This window comes from Agrilus planipennis, unplaced genomic scaffold (assembly GCF_000699045.2).
Source record: "Agrilus planipennis isolate EAB-ADULT unplaced genomic scaffold, Apla_2.0 scaffold11, whole genome shotgun sequence".
Classification (NCBI taxonomy): Eukaryota; Metazoa; Arthropoda; class Insecta; order Coleoptera; family Buprestidae; genus Agrilus; species Agrilus planipennis.
Window position 1 is genome coordinate 2,559,648 of NW_020440736.1, and position 23,489 is coordinate 2,583,136.

The 23,489-nt window shown below is 36.2% G+C and overlaps 1 protein-coding gene and 1 long non-coding RNA gene across 3 annotated transcripts in view; both read right to left on the bottom strand.

The window, feature by feature from the left end:
* LOC108733893 (myrosinase 1-like) overlaps positions 1 to 22,805 on the bottom strand; it is a 28,626-nt gene extending 5,821 nt beyond the window's left edge. Inside the window, exons 1-5 of one of the 2 annotated variants that reach the window (XM_025979825.1) lie at positions 22,706 to 22,805; positions 21,403 to 21,503; positions 20,218 to 20,790; positions 19,837 to 19,931; positions 279 to 581 (exon numbers count right to left, since the gene is read on the bottom strand). In XM_025979825.1, the coding sequence (XP_025835610.1) occupies positions 279 to 581; positions 19,837 to 19,931; positions 20,218 to 20,790; positions 21,403 to 21,503; positions 22,706 to 22,752 (1,119 nt within the window). In that variant the 5' untranslated portion in view covers positions 22,753 to 22,805. Of the gene's footprint in view, positions 1 to 278; positions 582 to 706; positions 802 to 1,038; positions 1,615 to 2,322; positions 2,424 to 3,612; positions 3,677 to 19,836; positions 19,932 to 20,217; positions 20,791 to 21,402; positions 21,504 to 22,705 lie in introns of those variants that run through there. The other variant, XM_025979826.1, reaches the window with a different exon arrangement.
* LOC112906133 lies at positions 10,213 to 15,394 on the bottom strand. Its single transcript, XR_003232179.1, has 3 exons — positions 15,286 to 15,394; positions 10,287 to 10,387; positions 10,213 to 10,231 (listed from the first exon to the last, which is right to left on the bottom strand). It is a non-coding gene; the product is annotated as an uncharacterized LOC112906133 (long non-coding RNA).
* Positions 22,806 to 23,489: the final 684 nt, after the last annotated feature.

Consider the following 23,489-nt stretch of genomic DNA (forward strand, 5'->3'; position numbering starts at 1 on the left):
TCCTTCAACGTTTTAATTGTCATTTACTTCAAGAATGTTGTACAGTTGGCTGCTTCTACATATTATGATTTGAAAGCAAAAACGTCTTTTATTTAGGGTTTTACTTTTCTTAGATTGAAAAAGACAAACATTAATTTTGAGGTTATTAATCTATGGGACAGCACGCTTTGACTCATCCTGAAGGTACAGGGATTCTATTTGCAAGTCTATAGACGAACAGTTACTATGTGCACTAGACGACTTAACGATAATTTTGGATTCCAATTTGCAATACTTACTTTCAACCAGCTAGAAGCAGCGCCTTCCCAGCTGGGGTCAAACCAAGCAGATACACCTCTGTCCTTCTCCATCGACGGCTCTCCGATTTCGTCTGGATCTCTGGCTGCTGCTACATAAGTCATGTAGTGATTAACTCCAAAAAAGTCCGCTGTGCCTTTAATATATTGTATCTCTTCTTCAGTAAGCTCTGGCAGACGTGAAAAAGGAAACCCTTCCAAAGCACTTCGATTTGCTACTGCCTGTTTTACGACTTCCGGATAATCACCATCCCTTCCAAAAATTGCATGCATATAAAGTCCCACCTTAAAATAAAGTAATGTCGGTGCTTTAGCAGCCAAAAGAACACTTTCTTAAAATATACAATCAGAAAAAAATAAAACTCAATTTGGATAAAATAAGAGGTTTCAGTATTAAATCGAAAACTTACATTGAATTGCTTTGCTATTTCTGCGGCTGCAATATCTTCTGGCGATGTTGTGTTTGGCTCGAACCAATTTGATAAAGCAGTTATTCCAACGACACCTAAAATGTTATAAACATATTTAATTGTAAATAATCGTCAATTTATCATTTGTAGAAGTGGTTCATGTAGATGTAAGTAAGACCAATTTATCTCTCTTTCGGTCATATACCTACTTTAATGAAATAGAAAGAAATTTTGTTAAACAATAAATATCGTTGTCCCGTATTTGATGTTGATGGATCGATCGATGATCGATGATAATGGCACGAAAGACCTGACATGAAAAAAATTCATACCTTGTTGGGTACTCCTGTATCTTTCATCATAAATATGATAAGCTTTTGCATGAGCTTTCAATGCGGTGTAGGAGCAAAGATACTCCCCAATTCCGGGTTCTGCCACGTTGACCGGGGCTTGGTTAGGGCTACCATAGCCAGGACAAAACGATTGTGGCTCATTGAGCGTTATCCAATATTTAACCCTGTCTCCGAATTGCTCAAACGCAACTTGGGCATAGTCTGCGAAATAGTCGGCTATGATCGGGTTTGCCCAACCGCCCAATTTTTGTAATTCAGTTGGTAAATCCCAATGGTAGATGGTAACCATTGGAATTATGTTGGCAGCTAGGAGGGCATCAATGAGATTGTTGTAATATTGTAGACCCGTCTCACTTATAACGTTCGAATACGAATTGGGCAGTAAACGGGTCCACGAGATAGAAAAACGATAAAAGTCTACACCCAAATTTCTCAAAATTGCTATATCATCATCAATGTGATGATAGGAATCGCAGGCTACATCTCCGTTACTTCCATCAATAACTAAGTCGGGATAGTTGTGAGTAAGTTGGTCCCAAATGTTTTCACTTTTGTCTAAAAAAGTAAGTAAATATTTAAACTTAAATTGTCTTAAAAAAGAAAAGGAATGGCATAACAAAAAAAATCATAGTACTATTTTACGTTACTACGTACAAAAGCGGATTGATGGTTGACAATAAATTATTTTTAGAAGCTTTTTGTTTGGTAAGTCCTTTAGACATAGCATTATTAAAATTCATGCTCTAAATGTTTAATAATATTATTTTCGAGCTGTTACAGCGTNATATAACTCATTAAAATCGATGCTCCAAAGGTTTAATAATCTTATTTATTTACAATGTTTTCATAGATATCGATTTACTTCTTTAATGGTTATTTACTTTTATAAAATTAATATTGTTCATAAAATTTTATGATTAACATGATTAATGCAATCATATAAAATAAACGAAACCAATCATCAGAATGTACGATGATTATCTTTCATGTTTATCAGTTTCAATTAACAGCAGTAGTAAAAGTGAGTGAGTCAGTATAGAAAAACAGGAAAGACTCGAGAGAATGTGCGCATATTTTGCATTTCAAGATGGCATAGATAATTAGTAAATTGTTCGAAATATGTTGAGTAATTGCAATAATCGATTGATCAACTATTTATCATTTGAAAGATACCATCTCTAGATTTATACATACGTATAGCGGTACAGTACCTATGTAAACTCTAGATAATTTTAAGATATTTTTGTTTGAATATTAACCTACCACTTTCGTTCCATGCTCCTTCAACTTGATACGCAGAAGTCCCTACACCAAATAAAAAGTCATCAGGAAACGAATTTGTGTTAAGTTGTTGTGCATGAGAACTGGAAGAGAAAAACTGCACTTTATTAGTAGAAACTTGGCAGAAAGCCGTTAGTATAATCCAAGCTCCTACACCACAAAAATGTAGAATACCTACGATTATAAAAGCAGAAATCGTAACAATCTTAGAAAAACATACCAAAATGCAGAAGCGTGAATTGTCTGGTGTACTATACATTTCGCCTATATAAATATCATCAACAAAATGATGCAGAATCCTGGGTTATTTAAACTCATTGCAAAGGTACGGAAAGAATACGGCAATATACTAAAGATCGGAAAGAATACGGCAGTATACTAAAGATTCGATATAATCTATTTGAAGAACCGAAATCTTTACAATTCTTTGTAAATCTCCTCAAGGGCTAAATTAAAAATATAAGTTTTTTATACACCTCTTCACTACATTCCCGAGAAATTTAAATAAAAGATCTTACATAATTTTCTTGTCACCGCTACTTTTTAATTTATTCATCGAAGACGCGATCGACATTATTAAAGACATATATAACTGTGGGGATAGATATAGAGATGCAAAAATTTGGTATGCTTATATTTGCAGTATTAGCATTTAACAAGCAGTTAGAGATAGCTTTAAATAAAATGGATGCGGTATTGACAAAACAGTATTGTATGAAAATAAATGAAAACAAAACAAAAATACTGGTATGCAAGAGAAGAAAAAGTAGGGAAAGAGCGAATCTAAAGATAGGAGACGAAATATTGAAAAAGTGGCCGATTTTAGATAACTAGGAAGTCAGATAAGTCACAACGGAAGGAGTAGTAGGAATATAACGCAGAGGATAGCGCAGGGTAGAGTCGTCTTCAATAAAAAGAAATCACTTCTACGTTCGTGAACGATTAATTTAGAAATTCGAAAAAAATTGTCAAAGGTGCACGAGGCGCTGTACAGCTGCGAAACATGGACGATGGGCGCGGTGGAAAATTGGTGTTACAGGCTGGTGTTACCTAATTGAGTCTACGGCTATTCAATTCAATTGATTTACGTGCTGGGAAGCAAATAAAACGTGTCAAACAAGTTAATCTCATTTGTGAGGACCTTATTAAGCATTCTGAAATACCACAAATGCTACAATACATTCTAAATGCATTTATCTTGAAAAGTGAAATTAATAATTTTAATGAATGCACAAAAAAGAAGAATTATGAAAAGGAAGAAATGACTACAACTTTAATATTGTTGCTAACAACACGATAATTTTCACTGCTTGCATTTTGTAGCACTGGCAACTCTCTAATAGTTGCCTTAATGCGGTTTTGAATTTATATAGAGCAGTAGGCTATTAACTATAAAAGGAAGCGATGAAAAATATTTACCACATTTTGAAAAAGTTATTATCTTCGTTTGTTGTTGTTTTATTACGTAATAGCAATTGACAGATTTGATAAGATGAGCCCTAGGATAAGCTTTAAAATTTAAAAATTACAGGAATCAAAAGGTATAAATATTTTCACTGCTGCAATTATTGTTAATGGAAGATTTTGTCTCGTATGTCATTCGCCATTTTTGCTTTTTCAACTGTTTGGTAATTCTTACTATTTTTGCAGTCTTATTGTTATTTGGAACTCTTGGTATACTTTGTTTAGTTTCTGTAGCGATGTGACCTTCAGTTTGACCGGCGCAAAGCAGAAAAGGACAGCACTAAGCCAGAAAAGAAAGAAGACAGCTCTCGGCCAAACTCTTAACCGATGAGGAGCGTATAGTACGTACAGTACTGAACGGAAAAATTCACCATTTTATCTACTACAATTGCATTGCTCCAATGTGCTGTTGTTGGCACCATTTACTACTGAAAATATCAACGAGATGTTTATGTATATTTGAAGACATATTAAAGGCTTTAACGCTTGTTTTCGACTCGCCCTGCTATTCATGATGGAACAAAAGTTTTGGCAGGTACTGTATGAAAAAGTATGTTTATGAGCAAGAGCCGAGAGTATAATGAGCTTCTTTCTCCCTACCTACGATTTTGCCAGCGCGCATCCAAGACATTCGAAGGGGAAAATCGCTAGAGAAAGTAAATGAAGTATAGCTCTCATTATTACCTATGAGCCTTATCGCAATTGCAATGCCCATATATATTGCTAATTTTGAGCTAAATCCGTAGCAGAATACTTATTCCATTTTATCCTGTGTACAAAGGATCACATATTGTGTGCGCTTGCGCACAACTTTTGAGGGTGGGTATACACCATCCATAGGAACACTTAAAGGCGCCAAGCACTGTTGTTCAGAGGTTTAAATCAACTCATAACATTCGGGAGGACGCCGCATCAATTCTAGTCCTTCCGAGATCTAAGTATCGTAATAGCTTGATGGACACTTAGATTATACACATATACTTTTCTTCATGTTTAATTTTGCCTTTTTAGTAATTTACTATATTCCTGGCTGATCGTCAACCACTTATTATTCCAACAATTCCTAGAGTATACGTGGAAGGAACATCCCACCTGTCAGCAATAATTAATAGTTGGTTTGAACGAAATACACATAACGAAACAAAATAATTCGAATTGGTCTGTATTCTGTCGAAACTGCCAGACGCGGATCGCGATTTCGATCTTTTTGGATCTCATCAGCGCGTCGCAGGCAGCTCCGACAGAACACAGACCAACCTTTACCTGCTGTCTTAACAGCGCGTTTTAGAAATTACCACAAATGGCGTGGTGAGCGCCATCTGTAGTACGATGGTACATATAGATATCCATATTTTTAAATGGACCTTGCTGGAGCATACGTAATCCTAAAGTGTAGCATCGTACTACAGATGGCGCTCACCACGCCATTTGTGGTATTTTCTAAAACGCATAACGGGTTTTGATGTACGAAACGATTTAATTGCTGAGATATTAAAGTTTAGCGAATTATATGTGCACGGCAAGTTGTTCAATAGCTTTCCGTCATTATCTTCGGGAGGCCTGAATAGGTACTAAGTACCTCCAGTGATTGATAAACCATTCAATGCATATGTTACCGGAAATGTACGAAGTTATGAGTTATTGTATACAACTCCTAGGAAATGTATATAATTCCTAAAAGCGGCCGGAAATGTGTGAAATAAATTATATTAGACACATTTCCTAGGAAATCTATGCATTTCCTAAATATCAATCGGAAATTAATTGCAGATAATACCAAATAGGCAATAGTACGGCAGGTTGTTTGGGGATGTATATATGTATCCGCTGGTGACGTCATTGTTTGGTTAGGGAGATTTATGACAGACCGGAGTTTCTTCGATGCCCCTGCCCGCCGGAAGCGGGCTGATATGTTAGATATTAGAATAATGTGACGAGGTTTTCTTTGTTTTAGCAAACACGATGACCTTGAATTTTTAGTATGTTGTAGAGGTGATAATGTTGGGGGCGCAGATCATAATGAAGCATACTTTTCGAAGACATTATTCCAACGTATAAGCCCGTTTCCGATGGACAGAGGCATTAAAGAAACTCCAGTCTGTCATAAATATACCTAATAACCATACAATAACGTCACTAATGCATAAACATCAGGCGATTGGAATAGAACCGCGTTAACACAGGTAACTCTGATTCTCGGTTTACTAACGTGTTTTATTCATTTTATTCACAGAAAGCACTAGTTGTATACATTTCATAGTACAATATCGGAATTTCCTAAAATTCCTAGGAAATGTACACATTTCCCAGGATATGTGGTTATCATTTAGATTTCCTAAATAGCCTGAAGGTACTCATTAAATAGTGAATTAGAAGTGTCAACCGCATTTTAAGGTGCATGTCATTTCTGTTATGACTGGATTTACACAAGTGTTTTTTTTTAAGCGTAATATTATACTGATATACTGAACGAATAGTTGCTTGGTGCGTGCTTTTTGTGAAACACCAAATCGTCGAATGAACTCTGCTTTGATGGGCTGTATGGATCTTTCTCCGGACGGTTGACGATGATGTCACGTACTTCTGCGGCATATCAAGGATCAAGATTACCAAGTACATACCCAAATTTGGTAGCTTCCGAAGTGATCGCATAGGCATCGAAACTGCGAACTGCCCCTTCCAGTGTCAGGCAAAATTATAGGTAGGAATAAAGTAGCTTATTATAGTGTAGACTCTTGTTCATTAAACATACTTTTTTTACGGTACCTGTCAAAAGTCCAAAAGTTTTGTTCCATCATGAATAGTAGTGCGAGTTCAAAACAAGAGTTAAACTTTTAATGAGCCTTTAACATGTCTTTAAATATAAACAAACATCTTTTTATTTATTATTTTCAATAGTAATTGGCAACCAATAATAGAACATTTTAGTCGATAAAATGGCCAACTTTTCCGTGCAGTACTGTACGAATTATACGCTTCTCACCGGTTGAGAGTTTGACCGAGAGTCGTCTACTTTCTTTTCTCGTCTAGTGCTGTTCTTTTCTTTGCGCAGGCCATACTGAAGGTCACACCGGTAGAGAAAGTAAACGAAGTGTACCAATCATATTGCGCAGGTAAGTTACTTTGCTGCAGTGTGTTTGAACAAGTGGAAGAAACTAATTTTTACAGAAATGAAGCCTATTTTAACTAGATCAATTTTTCGCTCTCGTAACCCCTTTGTTGTTAATTTCATCGAAATTTTTGGTGCTGTATTCAAAAACAAATAAACAAAGGGATATATAAATATTGCTCGATAATAGTATAGGATATACGAATGTGCACAGTTCAGTAAAGCACAGCTAGATAAATATAAATGTTATATTAGACAGTTTGCTCATTGAACTACAATGTCCATAGCACTACAGCAGCGGATACTAATAAGAGTAAGAAAGACAAAGGCGGTATTATAATACGCAAGCTGCCTCCATTCGATTCACCATATGTAGGGGCCTGAGTAGTTGAACCACCATTGGTTGAAACAGTTGCACTGGTAGTAGTAACGACCCTTGTTGCAACAACTTGTTTGAAATATTCTCCAGATGATTTTATCGTTCGGGGACGTGCAGGGTCGGACACGTTCACGTAATAGAGTCCGAAACGATTCCTGAAATGTCAAACTCGATAAGTTCATAATACATTAGAATGTAATGTATTATTATTTAAAGAATTCGTGTGCGTCATCAACATGGTCTAAACGAAACAATTTGGTCGATACTGCCTGAGGAGTAGATAGATAAAACATTTTTTGAAAACATTCATAANAGTAAATTCCACAACAATCCAAAGCAAACTGAACAACCTGTTAGAAACTACGACATTATGTGTATTTATTCCAGTCACTTCCAGCAGTGTAATTATACGAGGTTATATCAATATTTAGCTTTTTACATTTAATGAAAAACATGGTCTAAACGAAACAATTTGGTCGATACTGCCTGAGGAGTAGATAGATAAAACATTTTTTGAAAACATTCATAATAATTTTCAACCTACAAGGCTATCTTCAGAAGAAGGGCCGAAAAAAACGTTCTCTACAAGCATCAGCATCATGAAACTTTCATATGATAAAAGCTGACCGTTTCATCATGTTTCCAAGAGCAGCAGATAGACGGGTACACAATCGTTACTCGAAATATTGAAAGCTGACTGTTTAACTAACTAACACTGGGAATGTACCGAGCGTCATGGTCTAGAGGTTTAGACCATTGCTTAGCATTGGGAAGGACGCCGGGTCGATTCCGGGTGCGTCTGCCTTGGTCCAAATTTTTCTTGGATCACTTAGGCAAATGCTGGGGCAGTAACATTCCACAGATAATCTTTCATTCTAGTCTGTCTTGATTTCGTTCATCTCATCTTTCTCACCCGAACCACCACCTACCCTTTCCCACGGGAGGCTGAAAAGGGCCTTCCGCCCAACCTTCCGGCACAGTCCGGAGAGTCTGCCCGCTCACCAGCATTACTGGCTGGTGGAAATAAAACACCCAAAAGTTTATTTTTGTTTTTTTAGAATGTGCATAATTGATAATCGCGATAATGGTATTTTTAAATAACCAAACATATTTTTTTTTTAAATTTTCGTATTGAAATCCTGCCTGTGTAAAATACCTAATGGGAAAGCTGTACTTACACGAAACCGTCAAGCCATTCGAAATTATCCATCAAACTCCACGCTGTATAACCTTTTATATTTGCTCCGTTACTTAAAGCATCAAGGACAGCGCTCAGATACAACTGTAATAAATAAATAAATAAATAAATAAATTTTTGGGTGGATAGTTTGATATATCAAATTTATATATACCATTTGTTATGTGCTGACAAATATCAACAAAGAACTGGTATATTCGCGAGTCTTTGTCAGTATAAAGTAGTTTGGCCCTCTCGCAGAATTTTGTATTAATATAAATATAATGAAAGTTGTATTGTTACGCTCAGTTTAGAAACGGAACCTACACCATACATGTCACGTCGGTAATTTGTTAATTATTTATTTTAGTTATCTGATTATAATGCATTTTGATAATTTTGGCGTGACTGGGGGTAAGGTATTAAGATGATAAGAAGAAAAAGAAATTTTGCCCGTGTCATTCCGAATTGTCAGGTGACCCCCTGGTTAGCTCGCCTACATGTATCGCTGGCTGTATTTCTTTTTAACAGCGGTTTTGAAAATAAAATCAATTCCATGGAAGTTTAAACTGCTGATGTATTCTTTCTCTATATTATGTTTTTTATTATTATCTTCTGGACGTTGCAGTTCTTCTCATATTGTTGGACGTTGGTCCAGTATTGTAGTCAGTAGAAGGATGTTCGTTGGAAGAAAGTCTGCCAACTTGCTTCACGGTTGTTTTTTTTCAAAATCATCTAATTGTGGTCGATTTTCCAAATTGTTTAGTATGGGAATAACTGTACGCGAAGTGAGCAGCTCAATCATTTTTCTTTCCATCCGCGATCACACATAGCTGATGAAGTGGTATCCTTTTCCGACAAGGGTTGGATTTGGTGTCTCTTTCAGGCCAGAAGTTTGATTTGCTCTTCCATTTTGTTGGTTTTGGTCAAGCAATTATTTGGTTATTGTGGATACATTAGTGATTTGTGGGATGTTTATTTGTTGGTGTTTGTGGGCCGCTGGGTGTCTTTTGAAGATTTTTTTTTTTCGTCTATGCAAATAAAGGCAAAGTGTTGAGTGCTCTAAGGTGTGCAGCTTAAAGTAATGGATCTGTCCTTTCATCGGTGATGTCTTGGTTTGGATTTTAAATGGGGTGTTCTCCCTCGAACTGCATGAAATTTGGAAGCTGTGTAGTGTCTCATGAATGATTCGTCGCGTTACATACAAAAAGAAAAAAAGTGTATTTACCTGTTTTTAATTTAGCTTAATATCTATATATAGGCTAATTCTAATATTTAATTGCCCCAATTTTAATAGTAATATTGCCCTTAGAATATAAGATATAGAATATATGTGACTGTCTTTACTTATTTATGTTTTATCATTAATATTACTATCATACACTTTTATATAATTTCTTCCACATTTGTTGTATGGTGTCTTTATNGGTTTAATAATATAATTAATTTACAATGTTTTCATAGATATCGATTTGCTTCTTTAATGCTTATTTACTATTAAAAAATTAAGATTAATCATAAAATTTTATGATTAATATGATTATAATAATATTATCCGTTCCAATTACAGCAGCAGTGAAAATGAGTGAGTCAGTATAGAGAGACAGAAGAGAATGTGCGCATATTTTGCATTTCAAGATAGCATAGGTGATCAGTAATTTGTTGCAATTATGTCGAGTAATTGCGATAATCAAATGATCGACTATTTATCATTCGCATTATCCCATTTTTAGATTTATGCATACGTATAACTGTACAGTACCTACAATGTAGCCTCTAGATATTTATAAGATATTTTTGTTTGAATATTAACCTACCACTTTCATTCCATGCTCCTTCAACTTGATACGCAGAAGTCCCTACACCAAATAAAAAGTCATCAGGAAATGAATTTGTGTTAAGTTGTTGTGCATGAGTTCTAGAAGAGAAAAACAGCATTTTATTAGTAGAAACTTGTCGGAAAATAGATACAATATAAATTGAAGCCAAGCTTTATTATTCTCTTCTATGGTTCCATGCTTGCACTGAATAATTACTTTTTTGCACACCACCGGCTATATACATCACTGACCGGCAAAAAATCGAAGTTATTTTGTACCGGTGACCAATCGGCTGTTTATATTAGTGTCATCCAATGTAGACGGAGCTTCACTCCATATTTGAAGTATTTTGATGCATTTTGAAGAATGAATTGTGTAAAGTAAATCGCACTAATTTATTTGGTGTGCAAGCGAAAAAGATACAAAAAGCATTAACAAGTGTGGATTTATCAACTGGTATCAAGAACCAAAATTTTTTAATTACATTAGGATGAAAGTATGTTCCACATCCCTGCACATGTACTTTTAATTTTATTTGTCTTAAAATGTCATTAGTCTTTTGCGATATGTTAGTCTGTGTGACAGTAAAATCGTCGTTCGTGTAATAACAAAAAATATATTTGCACCAGTTAATTTAGTAACTGGAAGCAGTAGCGTATCGTGGGGGGAGCAAAAGGGGTCATGGGGCTAGTATTAGATAGCATCAGGTTCGCCGCACAGTAATGCTAGATATTTCAATTTCTTGGTAATTGTACCAGTTAATAGTAATTTACTAATTACCATCTTGGGTGGCAAACATACCAAGATTTTTGTATCTATTGATAAAAATGTTTGACAATATAAAAAAGCTGAAGGTCAAATGGTCGGACCCTATCAGTTCACTTTATGATAGAGACGTAGACCGTTATTATAGTTCAAGCTCCCATAGCACAAATATATATGTCGTAGAATACCTACGATTATAAAAGCTGAAATAACAATCCCAGAAAGACATAACAAAAAGCAGTAGCATGAGTCGTCTGGTGTACTATACATTTTCCCTATATAAATATCATCAGCAAAATGATGCAGAATCCTAGGTCATTGAAATTCATTGCAAAGGTATACGGAAAGAATAGGTCGATCTACTGAAGATCCGGTATCATCTGTTTGAAGAACCGAAATCTTTACAAATTTTAAATCTCTTTAAGGGCTACATTAAAAATATCAGTTCTTTGTACACTTTTTCACTGCAATCCCGACCAATTTAAATAAAAGGTCATACATAATTTTCTGGTCACAGCTACTTTTTAATCTATTCCTCGAAGACGCCATCAACATCATTAGTATTAGCATCTAGCAAGGAGTTAGAGATTGGATGCGATATTGACAAAACAGTATTGTACGATAATAAATAAAAAAACAAAAATACTGGTATGCAAACGAAGAAAAAGTAAGGAAAGAGCGAATATAAAGATAGGAGACGAAAAATTAGAAGAAGTTGCTGATTTTAGATATCTAGGAAGTCAGATAAGTCAGAATGGAAGGAGTAGTAGGAATATAATGCACAGGATAGCGCATGGTAGAGTCGCCTTCAATAAAAAAAAGTCACTTCTGTGGTCCCGAACGATTAACTTAGAGATTCGAAAAAGGTTGTTAAAGGTGTATGTTTGGAGCGCGGCACTGTACGGGTGCGAAACATGGATGGTGGGCGCGACGGAAAAGAAAAGCCTAGAAGCGTTCGAAATGTGGTGTTGCAGGAGAATGATGAGGATACCGTGAATAGAGAAGGTTATAAATGAAGAAGTATCAGCAAGAATAGTTGAACAGATGGAAATCAGTAAGAAATAGGCGAAATAGGTTGGTAGGACACCTTCTCAGGCATGAAGGTCTAAAGAGAGACATATTAGAGGCAGAAACGAAAGTAAGGAGGGGCAGAGGTGGACCTAGATTAGATTACTGTTCGCAAATAGTTAAGGATGTGGGTTGTTCTAGTTTTAGGGAAATGCAAAGATTAGCTCAGGATAGGCAGGAGTGGAGGTGCGTGTCCAGCCAATCTTAGGGCTGACGACCTTATGACGATGATGAATTGTAAAAGTAGGAAGAGCGGCCAATTTAGGCTTCGTCCTGGGTAGCAGATATTCACAACAGTAAATGGACTAAGTACGGCTATATAGGTGCGTCCGCATCAGAAGTGTCCAGGAAACCTTTTAGCATTTGTGACGCCCATTAATTTGATAGCGCACACATACTATGCAATGAATTTTGAAATAAAGTGCAAAAGGACTTTTTTGAACTACTGGGGTGCATTCAATATACCCTAGTTGTTTCTGCCTTTCATGCTGAAGTCGGTGATCATAATGTATGCCTTTTCTCTTCTTCTAAACACTGGCGGGACTCTACCGATACCGGACGTATCAATCCGACATTTATGGATAAATATGACCCCTGGATCACACGTAATTGCTTAATATATCATTGACTGAATTAAAGTTTTCTGGATGAATGTTCAATTGATTTATGTGCTAGGAAGCAAATAAGCAAAATAAGTGTCAGATATTTTTATTTGACAAGGTAATCATATTTCTAAGGGCCTTTTTAAGCATTGTGAAATACCACAAATATTACATTCGAAATGCATTTTTATTGAAATGTGAAATTAATAATTTTAATGANGGCGTGACAAGCCACAAAAACACTACGGGGACGGTACAGGGCAGGTGGCATTCGGACGCCTTGTAGGCCCTGCACAAACGCGGGAAGGTGATGTGGGGAAAGAGCCGCCCCTCCATCTAAATGTCGAAAGTGAGGCTTTCTGCACCCTTGTCAAAGTAAAGGCGAAAAGCATTGTAGATCGGGCCAGTCAAGAAGCTGAAAGGTGTTCTAAGATAGCGTGCACACAGCAAAACGGTTCACCCAGCGTAAGAGGACTTGATGGTGACCGAAGTGCCTATGCCGATTACTTCGGTATCGGGGGGTTCCCAGAAGTATACCTTCAGCTCCTCCGCTGCTAATTGGCTTCCTACTTAAAAGGGCACTTGGATGATAGCCCGCATGCTCCGTTAGAGGGTTATGCAGTGGGGTGCCCTGTTCTTTGCGTTGTCCCCGCGTTGAACGCTTTAGAGTTTAGATAGGCCCGAACCTGGGGATTACTTGCCTCGTTAATCCTCAGGCATCTTGGCGGTTTCCTGGGACCAATCCGTCCCGACAGAGGAAAAACCCCAAGGTGCAGCTGTGCAGGCAAATGCGGATGCAGTAATATTCCACAGATAATCTTTCTTTCCCTTCCGTCATCATTTCGTCCGTCTCATCTTTCTCACCCGATCCACCACCCACCCATTCCCACGATTCCTGAAAGCAGGCTGAAGAGGGCCTTCCGCCCTACCTTCCAGCGTAGTCAGGAGGGACTGCCCGCATTGCTGGCTGGTGGGAATGAAACACCCAAAAATTTAGAAAGTTTTGCCGATCATTCATTTACATTCTTTAGCGGTGAACCCCCTTCCAATGTTTTGGATGCGCGCTGACAAAATCATAGGTAGGGAGAAAAAAGCTCATTATACTCTCGACTCTTGTTCATTAAACATACTNACGCCATCAACATCATTAGTATTAGCATCTAGCAAGGAGTTAGAGATTGGATGCGATATTGACAAAACAGTATTGTACGATAATAAATAAAAAAACAAAAATACTGGTATGCAAACGAAGAAAAAGTAAGGAAAGAGCGAATATAAAGATAGGAGACGAAAAATTAGAAGAAGTTGCTGATTTTAGATATCTAGGAAGTCAGATAAGTCAGAATGGAAGGAGTAGTAGGAATATAATGCACAGGATAGCGCATGGTAGAGTCGCCTTCAATAAAAAAAAGTCACTTCTGTGGTCCCGAACGATTAACTTAGAGATTCGAAAAAGGTTGTTAAAGGTGTATGTTTGGAGCGCGGCACTGTACGGGTGCGAAACATGGATGGTGGGCGCGACGGAAAAGAAAAGCCTAGAAGCGTTCGAAATGTGGTGTTGCAGGAGAATGATGAGGATACCGTGAATAGAGAAGGTTATAAATGAAGAAGTATCAGCAAGAATAGTTGAACAGATGGAAATCAGTAAGAAATAGGCGAAATAGGTTGGTAGGACACCTTCTCAGGCATGAAGGTCTAAAGAGAGACATATTAGAGGCAGAAACGAAAGTAAGGAGGGGCAGAGGTGGACCTAGATTAGATTACTGTTCGCAAATAGTTAAGGATGTGGGTTGTTCTAGTTTTAGGGAAATGCAAAGATTAGCTCAGGATAGGCAGGAGTGGAGGTGCGTGTCCAGCCAATCTTAGGGCTGACGACCTTATGACGATGATGAATTGTAAAAGTAGGAAGAGCGGCCAATTTAGGCTTCGTCCTGGGTAGCAGATATTCACAACAGTAAATGGACTAAGTACGGCTATATAGGTGCGTCCGCATCAGAAGTGTCCAGGAAACCTTTTAGCATTTGTGACGCCCATTAATTTGATAGCGCACACATACTATGCAATGAATTTTGAAATAAAGTGCAAAAGGACTTTTTTGAACTACTGGGGTGCATTCAATATACCCTAGTTGTTTCTGCCTTTCATGCTGAAGTCGGTGATCATAATGTATGCCTTTTCTCTTCTTCTAAACACTGGCGGGACTCTACCGATACCGGACGTATCAATCCGACATTTATGGATAAATATGACCCCTGGATCACACGTAATTGCTTAATATATCATTGACTGAATTAAAGTTTTCTGGATGAATGTTCAATTGATTTATGTGCTAGGAAGCAAATAAGCAAAATAAGTGTCAGATATTTTTATTTGACAAGGTAATCATATTTCTAAGGGCCTTTTTAAGCATTGTGAAATACCACAAATATTACATTCGAAATGCATTTTTATTGAAATGTGAAATTAATAATTTTAATGAATGTAGAAAAAAAAGAAAGAATTAAATTAACAACTCACTATATTGTAATATCTGTAATTATGTAATATGAAAATGAACTTACAACTTTAATATTGTTACTAACAACACAATAATTTCTACTGCTTGCATTTTGTAGCACTGGCAACTCTCTAGTAGTTGCCTTAATGCGGCTTTGCATTTATATGGTTGTTAACTATAAGAGGAAGCGATGAAAAATATTTACCTCATTTTGAAAATGTTTTTATCTTCGTTTGTTGTTGTTTCATTGCGTAATGGCAATTGACAGTTTTGATAAGATCAGCCCCAGGATAAGCTTTGAAATTTAAATATTCTGGAAAGCAAATGGTTTAAATGTTGTCAGTGCTGCAATTATTGTTAACGGAAGAGTTTGTCTGGTATGTCATTTGCCCTTTTTACAATTTCAACTGTTTGGTAATTATTACTATTTTTTTGGCTTTCTTGCTAGTGGGAACTCCTGGTAGCTCTCATTGTTACCTACGAGTCTTATCACATGCTTATTCCATTTTATCCTGTATACAAAGGATTACATATTGTGTACGCTTGCGCATAAATTTTTAGGATTGGTGTAAACCATCCATACGAACACGCAGACGTATATTTAAATGTAAACTCACCGTACAATGTTGTCCAGATATTTAAAACTTCAACCCATAGCAATCGGGAGGACCCCGCATCTATTCTGGGCCTTCCGAGATCTAAGTATTGTTATGACTTGATGGACACAGATAATACAAATAATTCACTAGTTGTTTAGTATATTCCTCGCTGATCGGCAACCACTTGTTCCAACAATTCTTAGAGTATATGTGGAAGGAACAGCCAAACCTGTCAGCATTAATTAGTGGTTGGTTTGAACGAAGCACGCACAATGGGTTTTGATCTACAAAGCGATTTAATTGCTGAGATATTAAAATTTAGCGAAGTATATATTCACGGGAAGATGTTCAATCAAAATTTTAACCGGTCAGGAGCGTATAATCCGTACAGTACTTCTCTACTACAATCCACGCGAACACGTAAAGGCGCCGAGCACTGTTGTTCAGAGGTTTACATCAACGCATAACATTCGGGAAGGCGCCGCATCTATTCTGGACTTTCCGAGAACTAAGTACCTATTGTAATAGCTTGATGGAAACTTAGATTATACAGATACTTTTCTTGATGTTTAATTTTGCCTTTTTAGTAATTTACTATAGTCCTGGCTGATCGTCAACCACTTATTATTCCAACAATTCCTGGAGCATACGTGGAAGGAACAGTCAAACATGTCAGCATTAATTAATGGTGGGTTTGAACGAAGTACGCACAACGGGTTTTGATCTACAAACCGATTTAATTGCTGTCATTATCTCTAGGAAGCCTGAATAAGGATCAAGTACCGCCAGTAAGTGGTATGTTACTGGAGATGTATGAAATCTGTTATTCTATACAATTCCTACGAAATGTATAGAATTCCTAAAATCGCCGGGAAATGTGTGAAATAAATTATATTAGACACATTTCCTAGGAAATCTATACATTTCCTGAATAGCAATCGGAAATGTATTACAGGTAATACTAAATAGGCAATTATATGGCAGGCTGTTTGGAGATGTACCTATATCAATTGGTGACGTCATTGTTTGGTTAGGGAGATTTATGACAAACTGGAGTTTTTTTAGTGCCCGGGCTGATATGTTAGATGTTAGAATAATATGACGAGGTTATGTTTGTTTCAGCAAACACGATGGCCTTCAATTTTTAGTATGTTGTAGAAGTGAAAATGCTGACCATTTTCATATATATATATGTTTGGCGCGAAGATCATAATGAAGCATACTATTTGAAGACATTATTCCATCATATCAACCCGTCTCCAGCAGGCAGAGATATTACAGAAACTCCATTCTGTCATAAATCCACCTAATAACCATGCAATAACGTCACTAATGCATATACATCTCCAAACCTAACCTAAGCAAACAATAGCGTCACTAATGCATGTATATTAGGCGATCTCACTAGAACCGTGTAAACACAGGTAACTCTGATTCTCAGTTTACTAACGTGTTTTATTCACATAAACACTAGTTTTATACATTACATAGTAGAATATCGGAATTTCCTAAAATTCCTAGGAAATGTACACATTTCCCAGGATATGTGAGTATCAAAGAATCTTTGAAACAATATTTTACAGAATTCTTAAAGAACTTCGGAATTGTATACATTTCCTAGTAATTGTATACCTTTCAGGCTTAGAACGAGAAGTGTATTTTCTATTCTTTCGCAGAAAGTTATTCGCCTTACAAAAGCGTATAGGGCGCTAACAGTATGAGACTATAAATTTTTACACAAATTAACACGCATGCATATTGTAAATATCCCAGAGGAATGTACAGAATTTCGATGAAGCCACTCATAAAATGGTTAATTGGAAATGTCAACTGCATTTTAAAAAAGCTCAAGATACATGTCATATCTGTTATGATTGGACTTACACAAGTGTTTTTTTTTTTAAGCGTAAACATTTATGTAATATTATACTGATATACTGATTACAACAATAACAGTATGTTACGCAGCAATTTTTGAATTAGCTGTTTAAAATGCTCTTCGTTTGACATTATATCATATAGAGGCAATTGAGTAGTTGATCCAATTAATCTGTTACTAAGAAAACTACCAACAATAGCTCTAGCAGTGCACATCTTAACTTTCGCTTGGTCATACAGTCGGTATAGAACATACATACATACTACTCACTACCCGACGAAACCAAAATCTGGCGAAACAGTTTCTGTTTATCTTCATCATTGTAGGGTTCTCAGTCCTAAAATTTAGCATTTCCCCAAAACTTTAACCTTAACAATTTGTGAACAGTAATCTAATCTAGGTCTACCTCTACCCCTCCTAACTCCCATTACTGTCTCCAATATGTCTCTGACTAGACCTTCATGCCTGAGAAGGTGTCCTACCAACTTATCTCACCTACTTCTTATTGACTTCAATATTCATCTGTTCTTCTATTCCTTCTAATACCTTTTCATTTCTAACCTTCTCTATCCACGGTATCCTCATCATTTGCCTGTAAGACCACATTTCGATCGCTTCTAACCTTTTCTTTTCCGCCGCGCCCACCGTCCATGTTTCGCACCCGTACAGCGCCGCTCTCCAAACATACACCTTTAACAATCTTTTTCGAATTTCTAAATTAGCCGTTTGCGAGCATAGAGGTGACTTCTCTTTATTCAAGGCGGCTCGACCCTGCTGTTTATAAACAAAATAAATAAATTTATCAATAATATGTAAAAGGTGTTCCCGATTTTATACATACTACGAATTTTCGTCATGTAAGGGCGATGTATGGGCTACGGGATACTACAGCCACCAAAAGTATACATTGGAAAGATGGAGGCTAACATAAGATAGGGGTTAACATAGCTTACGACGAAATTCAGTTAACTTAGAGGACGCATAGACGTCATTCACAATACAACCATGGCTATATTTTTGACTTATTCGGTTAACACTAAATTACGTGCCAGTTAAATAAATTGTTGCTTTTATTCGTTTTCTGGAGATATTTCGTAATTTTATTACTAAGGGTGCTGTTTTGTCGCTGTGTGTAGTTTCGTCTTGTGATAACAAAAGAAAGCTAATGTAAAAAATTCAGCATCTATCAAGAAGATCGCTGCCTTTTATAATTAAATCAGTATATGCGTTTTGTATTTAAACGTATTAATTAAAGGATTAATTAGAAAACTTCTGTTTTACAAATAATTGTTTCGCTTCTGTCTATTTCGAACTCTGTTCTAATTCCGTATTTCTTTTATATCTATATCGACTAAAGGTTCCTATTTACTCTTATTTAACTATTTGCTGTCCAATTATTACTTTTATTATTAATTAGTTATCAGTTCACCGCTATATGAAAACTGTGTCGCTTCTTCGCTCTGTATCACCTCGAACTCGTACTACTCCACTCGATCTCACAACTATTTATAGAGGCTGGCCGTGTTCTAGAATGATCCAGTACATGCCGTCTAGAAACATGGTCTTCTTTGTCACTATGTATGTTGGGTTACCTACAGACATGTGATGATATTTTTATATTTTATCAATTTTGACTTGATTAAGATTTTCAGTGTTTCGTATAGCATTGTGGATATAAAATCATTACTTTTTGGTTAATGTTCTATCTATCAGAATATTGAGTAACCTGCGTACAATTGAAGAGCATCGATGATAAAATCAAAGGTAGTTGCCGTCGATGACCTTCGCAGAAGGTGACCATTGGGACCAAATCGGCCTATTATGGTTTGCAAAAAAACATTCAAGAGATATTATAATTGACTACCTTGTATGCATTTAAAATTATGGAAATTTCCAATAAAATAGGTTAAATAATGATAAGTAAATCTTTCTCTAATGACTAAAAAAATATGAAAAATAAACTGAAACACATATGCAAAACGGTGACTGAAGACTAGTACATTAGACTGAAAACAGAACTCAATTTCTTCTTCTTGTCAGNCAGCCAAAAGAACACTTTCTTAAAATATACAATCAGAAAAAAATAAAAGTCAGTTTGGATAAAATAAGAGGTTTCAGTATTAAATCGAAAACTTACATTGAATTGCTTTGCTATCTCTGCGGCTGCAATATCTTCTGGTGATGTTGTGTTGGGCTCGAACCAATTTGATAAAGCAGTTATTCCAACGACACCTAAAATGTTATAAACACATTTAGTTGTAAATAATCGTCAATTTATCATTTCTAGAAGTGATTCATGTAGATGTAGGTAAGATAACCAAAAGGCTGTTACCTCAACAGTAAAATAAGGAAAGGGCAAGACCTCTTTGGACATTTATCTTTCTATAGTTCATGTACCTACTTTAATGAAATAGAATGAAAATTTGTCAAACAACAAATATCATTGTCCCGTATTTGACGTTGGCGGATATAATGGCACGAAAGTCCTAAAATTGGCCTGACATGAAAAAATTCATACCTTGTTGGGTACTCCTGTATCTTTCATCATAAATATGATAAGCTTTTGCATGAGCTTTCAATGCAGTGTAGGAGCAAAGATACTCCCCAATTCCTGGTTCTTCCACGTGTGGGGCGTGGTTAGAGCTACCATAACCAGTACAAAACGATTGTGGCTCATTGAGCGTTATCCAATATTTAACCCTGTCTCCGAATTGCTCAAACGCAACTTGGGCATAGTCTGCGAAATAATCGGCTATGATTGGGTTTGCCCAACCGCCCAATTTTTGTAATTCACTTGGTAAATCCCAATGGTAGATGGTAACCATTGGAATTATATTGGCAGCTAGGAGGGCATCAATGAGATTGTTGTAATATTGTAGACCCGTCTCACTGATAACGTTCGAAAACGAATTGGGTAGTAAACGAGTCCACGAGATAGAAAAACGATAAAAATCAACGCCTAAATTTCTCAAAAGTGCTATATCATCATCCATGTGATGATATGAATCGCAGACTACATCTCCGTTACTTCTATCAATAATTAACTCAGGAGAGTTGTGAGTAAGTTGGTCCCAAATGTTTTCACTCTTGTCTAAAAAGTAAGTAATCTATGAAATTTAATTGCTTTAAAAAAGAAAAACGAAGGAAATAACAAAAAAATCATAGTACGTTAATACGTACAAAAGCAGATTGAATATTGACAATAAGTTATTTTAGTCCTTTAGACATAGCATTATTAAAATCCATGCTCTAAAGGTTTAATAATATAATTAATTTACAATGTTTTCATAGATATCGATTTGCTTCTTTAATGCTTATTTACATTTAAAAAATTAAGATTGATCATAAAATTTTATGATTAATATGATTATGATAATCATACAAAATAAACGAAACCAACCATTTAATGTAGGATTATTATCTTTCACGTTTATCCGCCCCGATTTACAGCAGCAGTAAAAGTGAGTGAGTCAGTATAGAGAAACAGGAAAAACTCGAAAGAATGTGCGCATATTTTGCATTTCAAGATGGCATAGATAATCAGTAAATTGTTCGAGATATGTTGAGTAATTGTAATAATCAATTGATCAACTATTTATCATTCGAATGATCTCATCCCTAGATTTATATATACGTATAACTGTACAGTACCTATGTAAACTCTAGATAATTTTAAGATATTTTTGTTTGAATATTAACCTACCACTTTCGTTCCATGCTCCTTCAACTTGATACGCAGAAGTCCCTACACCAAATAAAAAGTCATCAGGAAACGAATTTGTGTTAAGTTGTTGTGCATGAGAACTGGAAGAGAAAAACTGCACTTTATTAGTAGAAACTTGGCAGAAAGCCGTTAGTATAATCCAAGCTCCTACACCACAAAAATGTAGAATACCTACGATTATAAAAGCAGAAATCGTAACAATCTTAGAAAAACATACCAAAATGCAGAAGCGTGAATTGTCTGGTGTACTATACATTTCGCCTATATAAATATCATCAACAAAATGATGCAGAATCCTGGGTTATTTAAACTCATTGCAAAGGTACGGAAAGAATACGGCAATATACTAAAGATCGGAAAGAATACGGCAGTATACTAAAGATNGGTTGGTAGGACACCTTCTCAGGCATGAAGGTCTAAAGAGAGACATATTAGAGGCAGAAACGAAAGTAAGGAGGGGCAGAGGTGGACCTAGATTAGATTACTGTTCGCAAATAGTTAAGGATGTGGGTTGTTCTAGTTTTAGGGAAATGCAAAGATTAGCTCAGGATAGGCAGGAGTGGAGGTGCGTGTCCAGCCAATCTTAGGGCTGACGACCTTATGACGATGATGAATTGTAAAAGTAGGAAGAGCGGCCAATTTAGGCTTCGTCCTGGGTAGCAGATATTCACAACAGTAAATGGACTAAGTACGGCTATATAGGTGCGTCCGCATCAGAAGTGTCCAGGAAACCTTTTAGCATTTGTGACGCCCATTAATTTGATAGCGCACACATACTATGCAATGAATTTTGAAATAAAGTGCAAAAGGACTTTTTTGAACTACTGGGGTGCATTCAATATACCCTAGTTGTTTCTGCCTTTCATGCTGAAGTCGGTGATCATAATGTATGCCTTTTCTCTTCTTCTAAACACTGGCGGGACTCTACCGATACCGGACGTATCAATCCGACATTTATGGATAAATATGACCCCTGGATCACACGTAATTGCTTAATATATCATTGACTGAATTAAAGTTTTCTGGATGAATGTTCAATTGATTTATGTGCTAGGAAGCAAATAAGCAAAATAAGTGTCAGATATTTTTATTTGACAAGGTAATCATATTTCTAAGGGCCTTTTTAAGCATTGTGAAATACCACAAATATTACATTCGAAATGCATTTTTATTGAAATGTGAAATTAATAATTTTAATGAATGTAGAAAAAAAAGAAAGAATTAAATTAACAACTCACTATATTGTAATATCTGTAATTATGTAATATGAAAATGAACTTACAACTTTAATATTGTTACTAACAACACAATAATTTCTACTGCTTGCATTTTGTAGCACTGGCAACTCTCTAGTAGTTGCCTTAATGCGGCTTTGCATTTATATGGTTGTTAACTATAAGAGGAAGCGATGAAAAATATTTACCTCATTTTGAAAATGTTTTTATCTTCGTTTGTTGTTGTTTCATTGCGTAATGGCAATTGACAGTTTTGATAAGATCAGCCCCAGGATAAGCTTTGAAATTTAAATATTCTGGAAAGCAAATGGTTTAAATGTTGTCAGTGCTGCAATTATTGTTAACGGAAGAGTTTGTCTGGTATGTCATTTGCCCTTTTTACAATTTCAACTGTTTGGTAATTATTACTATTTTTTTGGCTTTCTTGCTAGTGGGAACTCCTGGTAGCTCTCATTGTTACCTACGAGTCTTATCACATGCTTATTCCATTTTATCCTGTATACAAAGGATTACATATTGTGTACGCTTGCGCATAAATTTTTAGGATTGGTGTAAACCATCCATACGAACACGCAGACGTATATTTAAATGTAAACTCACCGTACAATGTTGTCCAGATATTTAAAACTTCAACCCATAGCAATCGGGAGGACCCCGCATCTATTCTGGGCCTTCCGAGATCTAAGTATTGTTATGACTTGATGGACACAGATAATACAAATAATTCACTAGTTGTTTAGTATATTCCTCGCTGATCGGCAACCACTTGTTCCAACAATTCTTAGAGTATATGTGGAAGGAACAGCCAAACCTGTCAGCATTAATTAGTGG